Raw genomic sequence first — 16,605 nt, 5'->3', positions numbered from 1 at the left:
TTTAGCGTTCTCTGATCTCCACTTATGCTCCTGCTTACCATTAATTTAATCTATAAGGTTCTCTTCTGTGCCACTAGCTATACATGTGATGCCCTTCTTATTCCAGACCATTCTGTCAGCACTCTCCTCTTCAGGAAAAATCAGATGTTGTTGCTATTCTTACTTTATATATAGCTTATATATAATAAGTGTATATAGCTTACGGTTACAGGCACCTACCCTGAATGTAAGGACAGTATTGACTGGAACCTCTCCAGCCTCTCATTTCTTTGTCCTGAGCTGTGCCACATCTGGAATTTAGACTCAAGATGTGGGGGTTTTCTACATTTCCTCATTCTAGTAACTGACAATAATCACCCCCAAAACTAAGGGTCAAACAGTGATAAAAGTATGGATAAAGTAGCGTGATCAAGATCTACACAATAAGATACAGCAAATGCAGAATCAAATCTAGCATCAATGAAATATCTGCACACAGAATTTGTGAACAGAAAGCAAGCATAAAACAGCGCATCAGAGTTCAGTGACAAGTTTTCTGTCTAAAAATTGTAGGCAAAACTCATGAAGCATGCAGAAAAGCCAGTTTGCATACTGAGAGCAAGAAATGCTTTTGCAAAGCTGTGGTGCTCTACAGATGCATGATGGTTGTTTAAGAGAATTGAGGACACCTAATGATCTGTCTATACTAAAGTTAATATATCAGTGACCTCAGTAGCACTTAAATGTGGCTGTAACTTTTTAATGTTGCATTGCTTCAAACGTTCTAAGGAAAGCCTGGTTTAAGGTGGTTCCCTTATATGTTGTAACAAATTTGTTGAAGAAGGAAGTATAGTCTGATGTTTAAACCATAGGACTCTGAGTCAGAGGATGTAGATTATGCCTCCTGCACTGATAACTACTGACTATGTGGCTTCCTCATCTCTAAATTGGGAAATACTACTTAAGCAGTCAGAGGTAACAATGAGACAAGTCATTAGTGCTTGTAATTTATAACTGTAATAAACAGAACAAAGTCTCCAGAGTACTGATTTATTAAAGATTCTGTGGGAAAGAAAGAAAGTTCTGGAAACTTGTTCTAAACAAAGGTAAATTTGTGTTGGTGGATGGTCTGGGAATGTAAAACACCAGTCATTGCATTTGTTAAGCAACAGCCATCTAAAGGTCAGCACAACTCCAAAGTAGAACTATGATCTCACAGCTGCAGTTTTTGCCCTTCCCTGTTCACACCCCTTCCGTGTTTATGGGTGTTATGCTGGAAGGTATTGAGGGCTTCCATCTTCCGTATATAGACAGCCATGTATCTTGTAACGATGTGTAGGCTAACTATACCCCATAAGGTCTTGATATTGGAAGCAAAGGCAGGTGGCTACCCAGCTGACTGTACCTTAAGACTGATCAGAATCTAAACTTTGTGAGGGTGGAGGTGTTCCCTGGGACTACCCAGCTGACTGTACCTTAAGACTGATCAGAATCTAAGCTTTGTGAGGGTGGAGGTGTTCCCTGGGACAGGAAAGTGCAGTCAGTGCAAGGCTGACTCAGGCTAAGAGATCAAATGCTTACAAGTGTATGTGGGCAATAAAACCTGGGGGGAGAAAAAAGCAGTGAGGAACTCACATATCCAGATATGAGTAAGGCAAGACAGCTTACTTTCTGTATGCATTGAGAAAACTCCCTTTTTTTCCCTGCTTAATGTATAATTAAGTCAACTTCTATGTAGTTTTGATTGATCTATGGGAAATTGAGCTGGGCACTGGAAGCAGTAGAATGAGGACAACTCCATTGACTCCTTCCCTATGCCTGTGCCGTGGAAGGGCTGGCTGCTGCTGCAACAGCATCCTTGGATTGTATCCAGGCACCATTAATACTGGAAGAGAATGAGGAAGCAACAGTTCAGAGAATGCTAGGGCCTGGAAGGAACCTTTAGAGATCATCTAATCCAACCCCCCTGTTAAAGCAGGTCCACTTAGATCAGGTCATACAGGAACATGTCCAGGTGGGCTTGGAAACCCGAGAAGGAGCCTCCACACCCTCCCTGGGCAGCCTGTGCTGGGGCTCTGTCTGATGCCTCCACTTCAGACGTCCATCAGATCACAAAGAATATGGCTCTGCTTAGCACAGTACACTTGCAATGGGATCACTAGCTTTACTGTACAGCAAAACTTGCTACGACACGAGACCAAACCCCATTTCATAACTTTGAAAGCACTTTTACCACTCCTTTTTATGGTACCATCACCTCGGGGCTTGCGTCACAAGAAAATAGCAGGCTTACAGCCTTAGCTGTCTGGTACGAGTGGCAGAAGAAAGGGGGAAATGAGAACACGGGTTGAATATTCCTTCCTGGTCTTCAGACGAGCCAGCCTTGCAGACTGCCTGTTTCGCCTGTTGGAGCCACGGCTGGGCTGAGTCAGCAGAACGCAAGTGTGATGCGTCTGACGGATCTGTCACCGCAGCAACACGCGAATCGGTGACTTTTACTGCCAGTAGAGCCATTTCAACATCTGCTATCGATGCATTTAAACCTTGGGTTTTTAGGGTGGGCTGGGCATGGGACCCTTAGCCCTCCTCTAACGCGTGACACCTCACCAACTTTCCGGTGGGCCGTGTCACAGTCTCTGTTACCGGCCGGCCAAGTGTCCCTTTCCACAGCCGGCCTCCGCGGTCATGTCTTTCGCTAGACATCTCCAGAGACAGCCCTCGAGCGCTCCGCGGGCTCCGAACGTCCGCTGACCCTGGGCACAGCGCCCGCCCCAGCCCCGGCCGCTGCCGCCGCAGCTGCGCGCGGCCCCGGGGAGCGGGGCGGGGACACGGCGCGGGCGTGACGTCACGGCGCGGCGAGCGCGCGCCCATCCCGGAAGCGCGGCGGTGCGGGAGGCAGCGCGCGGCGGGCCGGGGCAGAGCAGCGGGAGCGCCGAGGTGCGGCGGCGGCGGCGCCGGTTGCCCGCCCACCCCTTCCCCCCTCCGCGCGGCGGCCATGACGAACTTCATCTCGGTGCAGCTGAAGAAGGCCTCGGAGGTGGACTTGGCGAAGCCGCTGTGCAAGTTCATTCAGCAGAGCTACCCGGGCGCCGAGGCGCAGGCCGAGCACTGCCGCGCCGCCGAGGAGCTCAGCAAGCTGCGCAAGAGCGCGCTCGGCCGCCCGCTCGACAAGCACGAGAGCGCGCTTGAGACCCTGCTCAGGTAGGGCCGGGCCGGGCCGGCACAGGCGCCTCCCTCCGCCGTCCCGTCCCCAGGCCCCCTGCGCTGAGGGGCCGCAGCGGCAGCTCCGGGCCTAGGCCCTGGGCGCGGCGGAGCCGGAACCAGGTGCGGGCGGCACCAGGTGTGGGCGGCCGGCGCTGGAGGGGCGGAGCGCGGCGGACGGTTGGCCGGCAGGCAGCGGCCGGGGCTGCCGGGCCGGCTCCGGCGGCTTGCGGGCCGCGTTCCCCTCTCCCCGCCCCCGGCCGGCGGGTGTCCGTCAGTACCCTGTGTGCTCCCCACCCTCCCGGGGCGGCTCGGGTGTTGGGCGTCGTGTGCTGCCAGGACAGGGCCGCCAGTGAGGCGTCGAGAGGAGGAACGCTCCTCTACAACTTCCCCTTCCGAGTATCTGTACCTTGTCCCGTTCAGTCTAGATAGAAATGACTGTTTTGTCTCTCAGAAGACAGCTTGTTTTCTGTCAGTGTTCCATTTTGCTGCTACAGCTGATACCTTTCTTTTCAGCTTTGCCTTTTTTCACTGTCATGTTTCCCTTCTGCTTTCTCTGTAAGCAACTTCTTAATTTCTTTGCAAAGTCACATCCTTATTTTCTGCTTATTTAGTTTGTGATCAGAAAGTTTACTGATGCCTCTGTTGTGGTGGAATTATCATAGCAAAACATTAACCTGTGCTTTCTGCTTGGCAAACTACATAAAGCCTGCTTTAGGGCTGACTGCTTCATCACCTACAAAAGCTCTTTCCTATGTGTCTAAAAAGGACTTAGGGATAGTAGTATTTCCTAACTGTGGTAATCCTGTTGTTGTGTTTCTCTAGGTTGGAGATATTTTGAGCTTGTTTATTTGTAGCTCATCTGCTCACTAAGGTCACTATGTTTCATTCACTAGATTAATGCTAAGTACAGGCTTCCATTTGCAAAGCTGGGACCAAAGAAGTGCAGTAGTAGGATGTGAGTTTTTACATAGTGGGTGCAACTTTATTGTTTTTTAAGAATGGAAAAAGAGGTATTATACAATCACGGAATCTTAAGGGCTGGAAGAGACCTCAAAAGCTCATCCAGTCCAGCTCCTTGCCAGAGCAGGTTCACCTAGAGTAGGTCCCACAGGAACTTGTCCAGGTGGGTTTTGACTGTCTTCAAAGAAGGAGACTCCACAAACTCATCTGGGCAGCCCCTTCCAGTGCTCCCTCACCTGAACAATGAAAAACTTCATCCTTGTATGTCTCTGGAACCTTCTTTGTTGCAGCTTGTACCCATTGCCCGTTGTCCTGTCATTGGCCATCACTGAGCACAGCCTGGCTCCATCCTCTTGACACCCACCCTTTATGGATTTGTAAACATGAATGAGGTCACCCCTCAGTCTCCTCCAAGCTCAAGAGCCCCAGCTCCCTCAGCCTTTCATCACAAGGGAGATGCTCCACTCCATCATCTTTATGGCCCTGCACTGAACTGTCTCCAGCAGCTCCCTACCCTTTAACTGAGGGGCCTGGAACTAGGCACAAGATTCCAGATGCGGTTGCACAAGGGAGAAATGATACTTGTAGACATGACACAGCTGTAATATGAGGAACAAGCAGAGATTCATTGGATATTCACTAGAATTTCTTACTTATAAACTTGCAAGTGGAGTGGATGACAAGCAAATGACTTATTAAAAAAAGGGCGAGATTTGTAAAAGGAGTTTCTGATGTGTTTTGAGCTTATCAACCTTCACTGGGTGTTTTGGCTAGGAAAGCTGCAACTGTACTTAGTATGTTTTGCAGTTATCTTTGTAGTTTCCCATTGTGTTCCTGTTCATTGCTGTGTGTGCTTTTGAAGGTACCTACTGTGTATGCCTTTTGAAGGTCAGGGAAATAATGAGCATCTACCAACCCAGACAAGGACTCTGCTAGCCAAACTGAAAGACATATTATTTTCCCTTCAATGCTGGGATTGAGCTTCATTTCCTGATAGTCAGGTTTGTCATTAGTTTTCCTTGAATTATAGAACTTGCCTGTGTAACAAGGAAGGTGTCCCTCTCTTGGTTTCTGGTCCTTCTCATATGCCATTTCTGATGGCAAAAGGTGTGCATGGATTTCAGACAGATGAGCAACTTGAATGAGGTCAGTGGGAGGTCAGATGAACATCAGAGCTGATGCAAAGGAGGATAGAAGTAGTGTTGCTGAAAGCCAAGGGGCTGAGCAGGACCTCCCTGTTTTAGTGCCAGCGGGTAATTAAATTAGTTCTAGCCATAGTATGGAACTGGTATGTTTTTGTCTGAGAATAATGAAGGGAAACCACTTGCAATTGCATAATTACTAGTTTGCCTTTTGAGTCAATTCCATATGCAGGGGTCTGTTCTCTTTTCTGTTGATCAGTGTTCAGCACATGACTTCAACTGGCCCAGCTGCTGTAGTAGTTAGTCAGAATGGATTGAAATGACTGCACTGGTGCCAACTTATGTGTGAACGTGAAGCAATATCCGTGGCCCACAAGAGCTCCTCTGATAAAACACAAGAATTTTTAATTGTATTGTTAGAGAATATTTGCTCCCTTTGCAGTGGAAGTGAGAGAAGAGGAAGGTCTGAATTAAGTGTAAATTAGAGAAAAGAAAACAATCAGATGTACATTTTCCATTATCTCTAACAAATCATGAGTGCTTTTTGCCTCTGTCTGGCCATCTGTGTTCATGATGGTTGCTTGAAAGTAAGTTTATTCATATTCTGTACAAATATCCTGATGTATTCTGTTGTTTAAATAAGTATGCCTCACAGAACAAGTGAGACTGTCTGCACACCCAGAAGCTTGAAGTACCCAGCTGAGCTTATAACTGAAAGAGGAGAAGCATCCTAGTGCCATGCCTTTCCTCTGAAAATGCCCTTACCTCTCCGTCTTCCAGTAGCTTCCTGTTGCTGTTCAAGGGTTCTACTCAGTCTTCTGCTTAATTAACAACTTCAGAAAGGTTTTTGTTAGTGGTGGAGTTCAAATTGGTCTGTTAGTGATGTCAAGTTGGAAGAGCTCATTATAGTGTGGGTGCCTTTTGCGTGTGTTGACTTCTTTTCGGCATCTTATAGGCTGTAGTACCTAGTAGAGCCCTGTCAACCATTTAACTGTTAAGAAATGAAGGGATAATCATCTGCTAATTAACTCAGGATTTGCCCACGGTTTTGTAATCCTTAGAAACCTTGTTTTGGTGGGTAGTTGTTGCAGAATTTCTTCTTTTATGGAAGAAATTAACTCAACTGTGGCCAAATTTCCTAAGCAAACACTGACCAGTAAAGCTTTGAGGAGTGAACACCAGTGCAGCTCCTGGGGAAGTATCTGAGGCACCTAGTGTAACTGGGAAACACCTCAGCCTGCTTTCCAGCTTGCTTTGTTGTGTGAGAATCTGAATGCTCTGAAGGGTGATGTAGGTGAGTTTGCTACAGATGTTTCCCATTAAATTGTGTCATAGCAGATTTGATTTAGTGGTGTGATTATTGGGTTTTTTTAATGTTTGGGGTGTTTCTTTGTGAGTATATTTATAGCTTTGAGAGGTCCCTTGCCTCCTCTTTTAACATTAAAGCTAACCTGGACTTAATTTCTGTGTTCTGGAGGGAAAGGGTGCTTGTCTGAGTTTAATTGGTTTAATTTTGCTAACAACTGTTGCAGTTATTTTTTTACTTTTTTATGTTTAAAAGGAGAGAGGAGTGAGTGGGTTTGTTTTGAATGGTCTAATATTGTGAGGGCTGGAATTTGCATTTCTGGTTTTCCTCTCTGAGGTATAAGAGAGCAAGATCTGCCTTCTCTCTTAGGTACATTTGAAGGGATTTTTCTTTATTATTATTTGAAGGAGGAGCAAGATGTGAGGTTCTTAATGCAATACATATATTTTAATTCTAATGTAAAGCTTGACTTCCAGCGCATTTGACTGCTGTAACTCATTTTTACTGGTGTTCAGGAGGCTGTAATGCCTGTTTTGACAGAAGATTGCTGTACTTGGAGGACTAGTTGCTGACATCTGCCCTCTCTGTAGTTGTGATTGGAGCTGAGGCAGTTGATGTGTTTGTGTGGCTTTCTGTAGTTCATCACCATAGCAGACAAACACTCTGTTGGGTGACAATTGCTGTTCTTTGTGTCTTGATAGTTAGATTACTGTAAGTTTTGTTTACCTTTGTCCTTCAACGGGTGGCTGACTTGTGCATTAGATTGTGGGTTTTCCTTGAGTATTTATTTCCTGCCTTCACATTGCTGATTTTACCCTGTTCTGTGGTACACATCTTTAGTTACCATTTTATTTTTATATACCGTTATATTTGCATATATTTAGCTACTGCTAAACTAAGCTGAATGATTTTATGTGAGGTTTTTTTGGACTGCAGAGTTTTGCAGAGCTCTTCAATCTTGAGGAGAATTTCAAGTGCTTCAATAAGAAGAAATGACACCACATGCTTAAAATAGAAAAGAAAATAGTAACCTGAGTTCTGAACTTGTTTGAAGTCAACGAAACAAGAAGTCCTGTGTTGTTGGTATTCACTGATGTTAAATGCAGGGACGTGTATTTTTGGGAGGCACATATAGCGTCTGGGCTTATTTTCTCTTCTTTGTGGCTCTGCTGACATACAAAGAATTGTCTGTTTGCAAAGAGCCGATGCTCAGGCTTGCCCAGCTTCTCAAGGCCGTGCAACAAGCTTTGCTTCTTGCCACTACCCTCCTGTCCTCATCTGCCAGGGTAATTGTGGAATGTGGGAAGGCAACTTGGCTTTCTCCATGGCTTTTGGTTAACAAATGAAGTCAAAGCAGGAGGAGGCAGCATGAGAAGTCTCTTTTTCTTTGAGATACTCTGTGAAAATTACTGTTGAGACCAGGCAAAGACAGAGAAGGAAGTACATGGAAGTCTATCAGCCAAAGAGATCTTTGGTGCTAGTATTGAAATAATCTTTGCACTGCTTGTGTTAATCACAAGTTAATCAGTTCCACTGGTACAGATTAAGTTAGGGAAGAAGAAATAAGTGGTGGTGGGATAAACGAGATCAAACTTCAAACTGATGAGCAATCATCAGTATGCAAAGCTGAATTTCTTTATTACAAAGGGGATGCAGTTCTGCACTTTTATAGGTCAAGATTTGGATGTGAAGTCACTTAAATATCATTTAACTTTTTTTTGACTCTTGCTTTATGTCTGTTCTCTCTTTTCAGACAACATCAAATGAAAGATGAAGAAAATGAACTAAAATATTTTATTAAAGAATAAATAGACGTTATTTTTAAGAGTAATTTCATGTGCTAGCTATATAAATGTTGGGAGCTAATAGTTACTGTGCTGTTACATAGTTGCCAATTATCAGACTCATTAACAGTATTTTAGTTCTCTCTGAAAAACACCTTGATGCATAAAGTTAAGTCTCACTGGAGGTGTATTTGAAATCTGACTTCACAATGGCTGCTCTTGTACTAGCAACCTTAATGTTAAATTATGGTAAGGTAGGATACAGATTCATTGATTTGTGTAGACAAAAAATTGTCAGTAGCATTAAAATCCACATGAAGGTTTAGTTTCCTTTTGGTTTTTTAAACTGTACCTGACATATTTGGTAAATTGTTAAAAGTAAAAGTGATCCTTGATTCAATAGGTGTCACACTAACTATGTGCAGACTTGTGTTTTGGTGTTTTTTTTTGCCTTAGGAGGAATTTATTTCCACTGAATTACTAGTGGAGTCCTGCTATATTACTGTTGCAGGTTAGTATAGCTTCTGGTTTAGTGTATTGTATATTGCAGTGGCTCAGTTGAAGCCAGAAAGCTGTACTGTTATATACTTAGTCAAATATAATTCACTGAAGAAAGTGCTACTGTGTTATATTTACATTACATATGCTGTGTTGTATGTGACTTTTGAAAATCCTTCTTGAGTTTCTAAACAGATATTTATTGCTGAGAGAACATATGCCATGTACATCTGCCTCATGTCTAGATCAATAGTGATTAATAGTTAAAAATGTAATGGCAGGAAATGAGAACAACATTACCTCTGTTTCACAGACTGTGGAACTCGTACTGCAAGGTGGTTTGGATATGGGGAATATCAATTGTTAAAAAAGCATTTGGGCAATATAATGCTGGGTGTATGGTCACATGATGAGTGCTACAGGAAAGGTATAGGAAACAAGCTTCACGTGTTGTGTGTTCTCAACAGTTGGCAGTTCAAAGGTTTTCCATTCTGCATCCAGCCTGTTGTTTTAACAAGTGGTGCAGGTACAGCTTCAAATTGCTTAGCTGTTGCTTGTGTAGTTTTTGTTGAGTGGCTATGCTGTATTATGTGTCTGGCTGAAAGATATTCCACTGTGAATAGACAAAATACACAGAGAAACTTGTGGTTTTCATTCACTGTGACTGCTACAATACACTCTAATGAAAACTAAGTTTACAACTGAAAACTTTTGTCACAGGTTAGGCACTCCAGTTGATGCTGTGCGAGGCCAACCAACACCAATTTCAAAGACACTGAAGTTGGAACAAATGAGTCAGAAATTTTAGGGAAGTGGGAGGTAATGTTCACATCAACAGAGTGCAGTGTAGCTTGTTAAGATTACATTAAATGCTGTACTTGGTTTACTTTTGCACCATGACTTGATGTCGTCTGGACTCGTGGTCTTTCTGTATGTATACTGGGACCCCTTTTAATGACATGCTTTTCTAATCCACCCTCAGAGAGCAGAAGAGATTAGCTTTGTCTGTGATACTCTTCTGCAGACTGTGATAGGGTTTCCATGTTCTCTGTGGAAGGCTTCCTTCTATTGAACTCTTTCCTATGCTGAAAAAAACCCCTTCAGGCAAAACTTCTGTCTGTCCTGCAACTCCATTGTTGTTTCAGATGAGCTTCCCAAAAGTTGTGTGGGGGATTTTGCTGCCTTCTCCGTAGATGTAAAAACCAAAACTTTGATTCCATTCATCTAATACCTGTTTTTTCCTTTTTTTTGTAGGTACTATGATCAGCTGTGTTCAATTGAACCAAAGTTTCCATTCTCTGAAAATCAGGTAAGAAGACTTGCCAAACAGTGAAGCTGAATCATGGTAGCAATGATGTGTGACTTCCAGGTCTGCATCTAATCCAGTAAACAGTATTTCTCTTGGGCAAGACATTTAGTCTCTTTGAGCCTTATTTTCCTAATCTGTTTATTTTCTTGTCAGTGCTCACATACAGTCTGTATTGAAACTTCACCTCTAGTGGCCATGACTACAGATTCGGAAACATTTTGGCTTGGGCTGTGGTCACTGTGCTCTGCATGTGAAAGAATTGTGCTGTGCTGATTGCTCTTCATCTCTCCCTTTTTCCATGAAGCCTATTTCATACTGTGTTGTAAAGGTTTTTTGAAACACAGTTCCTATGGGAAACCCTTTTGTAACAGGTAGAATATCATTGTTTTTGCAAGTAGCACAGATGTTTAATTCACAAAAGCTAAAAGAATAAGCCCCCTTCAAAGCTTCCCTCTTCTTGCCTCTGCACCTATAAAGTTACATAACTTTTATGTATTTGTGTTGTTTCTTAAGCTGCTTTTTTCTACTGTATTTCTTCAGAATTCTGTCTCTTAAGGAGAAATTCAGCCGAACTCTTGCCTTTTGAGGTCTTCCTCCTGTGGAGACTGGAATAGACCTTTAGCCATCTGTATTTTGGTGGAAGAAGATGTAGATTTTCTTTAGATGTGTTTATAAATAGCACACTATCCATTTCTTTCCTGATCAAATAGTATTTAAATGGTAGTGTTATGATTACAAGAAGACATTTCTTTCAGATTTAGAGTTTACAAGTAAGGGAATAGTTTTAATGCAGTTGAAAGTGACTGAAGCTTTGCATGTAGCTGCATTCACTTGTAGCCAAGAACTGCACTTGGTTTGTAGTGTGCAAGTGTTTTGATGTGGTGATCTGCAAGCTCAGAGACACGGAAAACTTTGGGAGCAAGTTCTACAGCTCTGTAAACTGTTCCATCAAAGGGAACAGATGATCAGTGGAAGCAGCAATGGAGAACTGGGGACCAGAATTTCCTGAACCAGCATTGCTGCTAGAGGAAAATACCTTATCAAACAGTGCTGTGTGCTTTCTTAAGTCGTTCTAAAATGTTTGTGGAGAATAAGGAATTTAGTTATCTTTTCTGGTCTGATACCAGTTTCTTAAAACTGGTTTGATCAGCTGAATAGGGAATCCAATTGTGAAACTTCAAAGCAGATTCTGTGAAGTATTTGCACAGGCCATGAGTACATGCTGAAGTGTAATATACATGACACTGTTACCTGCCTTCTCTTTCCTGAGTGTGTTTCCTGATAATGCTGTGATTGAATTCACTCAAAAACAAATGAGATTGATTCTTAACCAGTCCCAAGGACATTAATAACTTGGAACAATGTGAACTACCTGGTTGGGTGGTTTCCTTTAACTGTGACTCTTCCTGACTGTCAGACTCACTGGGAGAGGTGTATTGGTTTTGAAATACTAATTCATTTGTCACTTCAGAGGATGAGCAGAGCTGAAAGGTTATTTGGAGGATTTCTGTCTTGTCTGCTTGAAATGTTTTGAGCAAACATCAGAACAGAAAAACCCCTTTTTTAATGAATTCCTGTTGATTTCCTGAATCTTCCAGAATGTTTTCAGTGTTACAAGTGAATTTAATGTTTTACATCAATGGAATATGACATAACTGTGTGAATTTGGGGTGTTTATTGGCTATTTTATATTGAATTTTAGCAATAAAAGTCTTTTTCATAACTTTCAGATCTGTGTAACATTCACATGGAAAGATGCTTTTGATAAAGGATCACTGTTTGGAGGATCTGCCAAATTGGGTATGTGTATGTACCAACAGCAAAAGTATTAATGATACTAAATGTTGAGAATGTTTATATAGCTGAAGTGTTAATAGTCTTTCTGATACTCTCAGTGTAGCTTTCAAATGATTCCAGCTATGTTGCTAATGTAGCTTTCAAATGAGTCCAGCTGTATTGCTAACAGATTAATCACTTCAACATTGGTAATGAGTTAGTGGACACTGTGTAAATAACTTTCATCAAATTGAGACTTGTTTTGCAGTGGCACAATTGTACAGTCTAATAATAATTGTTCTGTCTGCTCCTTAGACTTTTTCTCTAAGCAACTGAAACTGACATAAGTCAGAGATGGTCAAATTCAATTTCAGTAGCAGATTTTTAGTGAGCCAGCTTGAACTGTTTTAAGTGAATAAAGTCCTGGACATGTGCTTCTGTATGCATTTCCTCCAGAAAGGTAGTGATGGTAACTGGTTTCAGTAACCTTATCTGATGTCACATGTCATTCAAGAGGGTGAGAGGATCTGCTTGTGCTGTGAGGTTGTTCTCCTAGCCCTTCTTTTGGAAGTGTTTTCATACAGATTTGAACAATTGGAAAGAAACAAAACATGTAGTTGTTTCCTGCAAATATAAGGAGTTTGAGTCTCTATTTTCATTTAGTCATATAGTGACAATTCTGCACTGCAAATTCAGTGTCATTAAGTGGATTTGGGAACGCTTACCAGCAGAGAAACTAAGACTAATTTCTTTTAAGTGGGGAGCTGTTCTGTCATGTGTCATCATTCTTCAGTGTTCATCATGACTAGCACTGCAGGATGACCATTGCTGTTTTGAAGCTCCAGACAAAGCTTGAAAAGTGTTATTTACTCTCTTTTTGGTCTCATTTTTACATTTTTGTCCTTTATGTAGTTCTCTGTTGCAACTACTGGAAGCCTTCACAGTTTTCAATATTCTGAATGCACCTGCTCAAGTTGCACTTCTGTAAACTGTATGTGTAACAAGACACTGCATTCCTGTGCCTAAGCAGATGCTGCACACCTTCCCTTGCTTCATTTATTAACTGTTTGGAGATGCCCTTTGGATAATTGGAGACCTTCCTGAGAATACTGTAGGATTTTTTTTCTTGGAGTTCAATTACCTGTCCTCTTTGGGGCTACTATTTGGTGATGATTGAACCTGTTTCATAGTGAAGTTCAGGATATTTAATTATGACTTAAAATTGTGAATCATCAGGGATTTATAATGATTGTGAGAAGAAGAATTAGTAATCATAATGTTGATGATTACCTTGAGAATTGGAATAGATGTGGTGTTAACAGCAGCTTGAGAAAGCTTGCTTGTCTGCATGTTAATTATATACTAGGCTAAATAATCTGAGGCAGATGGACAGAGATTTATGTAACAGTCCTTGTGAAAACTGAGATGTGAGTAATGCTGAGTTAACAAGCAATGGAGTAACTTATTTTTCAGCTTTAAAGTAGACTAAGTGGAAAGGAAGTAAAAAAAGGAGCCTTGTATTGTGTATTAAAAGTGCTGTGTCACTGGTTATCCACGTGTTGCTCTCCGGGTTAGCTACAGCATATGTGTGTGTTTAGTTCAGATAAGAATTGGTGATGGGGTTTCCCAATGTAAAACACAGTGTTTTCAGTTACTGAGGGAGCAACATTTCTGTTGTGTTTTGAGAGGAGGCAATCCTGAATCTCCAGATGGAAATTCAGTGTAAAGCTACTTGGACTTCCTTGGGGCCAAGATGCAGAGATGTGACTTGAGAGTTCTGGTTCTTGCTGTGGTGACAAACTGTTTTCTGCCCATCTTCCCCTGAATCCCAAACCTCTGTCGTGGGGGTGTAGTTGAGAATCACTGCTTGGAAAGTGACCCAGTTCACAGCATGGCATATCATCTGAAATATGTTGGCTAAGTTAATAGGTAGAGCTATAAACAGATGAGCCCAGGAAAATCTATATTGCTAACCAGCTGTTCTCATGGTAGTAAATCACACTTGAGATGCAGTCCAGAGGAGAAAGTCATTTTGCATAAGTAATTTTGCTCTTAAGAATTTTAAAGCCATATTTTCTTTGCCGTGTTTTAGTCTTTGGAACAATGTGTAAGTTATACAAGATCTTTTTAGAGGAGTTCTGGGAAATAAACTACAAAAGAGAGGTGATCTATATAAATGACTATTATGTTGGTGAAATAGAGGGACTGTAACTCCTCACTCAGGGAGACAGAGTGGAAAAATGGCATGAAGATATATGGCTGCTAATGTCAAAACAGTGCAAGGCAGGGAGTGGTAACATTAGAAACTTCAGAGGTATAGTAGTTAATTATGTACCTGTGTAAGGACTCTGGATGTTTGTAAAATGAAATGAACATCCAGTCTCTTTGGTACCTTCCTGTTTCAGGGGTAACTTGGAAGTTGTACCTGAGTTTTTGAAATTGAAAATTCACTAGTTGAGTTTTCTGTATTAGAATTATAGAATAGTAGGGTTGGAAGGGACCTTTAGAGATCATCTGGTCCAACCCCCCTGCAGAAGCAGGTTCACCTAGATCAGGTCGCACAGGAACGTGTCCAGGCGGGTCTTGACCTCCAAGGAAGGAGCCTCCACAACCCCTCTGGGCAGCCTGTGCCAAGGCTCCCTCATCTCACAGTAAAATAACTTTTTCGTATGTTTAAGTGGAGCTTTTTGTGTTTCAGCATCATCCCATCACCCCTTGTCCTGTTGCTAGCTACTATAGAAAAAAGGGATGTCCCAACCTCCTGACACCCACCCTTTAGATATCTGTAAATGTTAATAAGATCTCCCCTCAGTCTCCTCTTCTCCAGACTAAACAGCCCCAGTTCCCACAGCCTTTCCTCTTATGAAAGATGTTCCAGTCCCCTGATCATCTTGGTGGCCCTGTGCTGGACTCTCTTCTCTTAGAAGACTGTCTAGATGCTTTTTAACAGTAGCAGGAAACTAGTATCTGCAATCTTTAGTATCTTCCAGCATTTCTATATGGCCAGTAACCTTTTGAAAGCAATTAATAGATTCAAAATGGTTCCTCTTCAGGTATTACTGTTTCTAAAAGTGTGGGCTCCATCCTCTGGGACTAGGAAGTACTGCAGGAGTTGAGTCTGAACAAGCCATGCTTAGTAAGCACAAGTTTTAACCAAGTAAATCTTTAGCTATTTCAGTATGTTTGACCATGATATTTGTCAGCATTTTCCATTTGAAACAACAGCTTTGAGAGGTCAAAAATTCTCTGCATTTCAACAGATGATAAGACAGCGCACCTAAAAATCTTTGGCCTGCATGAGAGAAGGATAGTTAGTCTTGCATTCAAGATACACTAAGAGCATGTTATTGGGTAGTTATTGCAAAGTGATTAATGCATGGACACTTCTATTTCAGATGATCCTTCAGTAGCATGTATGTTTCTGTAGTGCCAAAAGGCTGCTCTCTAGTTAAAAAGGCTTTCAAATTATTTAGGGTTTTGTGTGGATTTACCTACTGTCACTTCTATGCTTTATGCCCCACTGTAGTTCCTCAAGTCAGAACATTTTGTGCAAGTACTAAGTTAGACTATGTAAGGGTTCAGGATAACAAGACTTGGAGTTTAAAAGATCAATATGATTGGGGTTTCTTTTGGCTTTAAACTATTGATACAGTTAAATCTAAGTATAGATATTACTAGCGTTGGCCTCATCTGTAGGATCCTAGAGCACTGGAGTTTTTCTTAACAGTATGAGTAACAGTCTGTCTTGATTGCAGCTCTGGCAAGTTTGGGGTATGAGAAGACCTGTGTGTTGTTCAACTGTGGAGCACTGGCAAGCCAGATTGCAGCAGAACAGAATTTAGATAACGATGAAGGACTAAAAGCTGCAGCTAAGCACTATCAGGTATGGCTCCTTGCTTATGCTTAGCAAGTCATAATTACTCATCTTAGGACATCAAATAAGTATCTCAGTTTTAAAGGTGTGTATATATATATATATATATATATATCCATTCATGTATGTGCATATATATGTTTTTCCTCTCTTATTGCAAAGGTGGGTTGGCTAAGTACCTGACATTAATTCATGTTTTAGTGATCAGCTGTGAAGGATTTCATTGCATGGTGTTCCCTGTACCACTTCCTTCAAGCATATTGGTCACTAGTAACTTCCAACTTAATATTTGATAATTTTAGTTCTTTAAACTTCATAAAAAGTAAAAATCTTTGTTCTTTGTGTAATGCATTAGAATTTCCCTGTTCTTATACTGTTAGATGTAGGCAATGTACCTTCACTTACAGTCCATCTTGATAAATATGTGGCCTCAAGAAGAGATCCCAAGAAATTGTTTTTAGGGGCTAAACAATAACATGTACCAAAAAAGCGCTCTCTTTATTTGTCGTGTGTATTATTCTAAGAGGAAAAAAGTCTGTTGGAAACATGAATGATAATACATGATTTTTCTCTTGCTTAGTTTGCAAGTGGTGCTTTCCAACACATTAAAGACACAGTTCTGTCAGCCTTGAGCCGAGAACCCACAGTGGACATCTCTCCAGACACAGTTGGAACTCTCAGTCTTATTATGTTGGCTCAAGCACAAGAAGTCTTTTTTCTGAAAGCTACAAGAGGTATATCTTAACTTTTGATTTGTCTGTTTATATGTTCAT

At 41.8% G+C, this 16,605-nt stretch overlaps 1 protein-coding gene across 2 annotated transcripts in view; it reads left to right on the top strand.

The window, feature by feature from the left end:
- The first annotated feature begins 2,858 nt into the window (after positions 1–2,858).
- The window catches only part of PDCD6IP (programmed cell death 6 interacting protein), a 34,729-nt gene continuing 20,982 nt past the window's right edge, over positions 2,859–16,605 (top strand). For both annotated transcript variants that reach the window (XM_061996264.1, XM_061996263.1), the window contains exons 1-5: positions 2,859–3,180; positions 10,128–10,182; positions 11,913–11,982; positions 15,714–15,841; positions 16,413–16,566. In XM_061996264.1, coding sequence (XP_061852248.1) covers positions 2,975–3,180; positions 10,128–10,182; positions 11,913–11,982; positions 15,714–15,841; positions 16,413–16,566 — 613 coding nt within the window. In that variant the 5' untranslated portion in view covers positions 2,859–2,974. The remainder of the gene's footprint in view (positions 3,181–10,127; positions 10,183–11,912; positions 11,983–15,713; positions 15,842–16,412; positions 16,567–16,605) is intronic.

This window comes from Colius striatus, chromosome 5 (assembly GCF_028858725.1).
Source record: "Colius striatus isolate bColStr4 chromosome 5, bColStr4.1.hap1, whole genome shotgun sequence".
Taxonomy (NCBI): Eukaryota; Metazoa; Chordata; class Aves; order Coliiformes; family Coliidae; genus Colius; species Colius striatus.
Note: the sequence above shows the minus strand (reverse complement) of the source record. Positions and strands in the feature narration are given on the sequence as shown.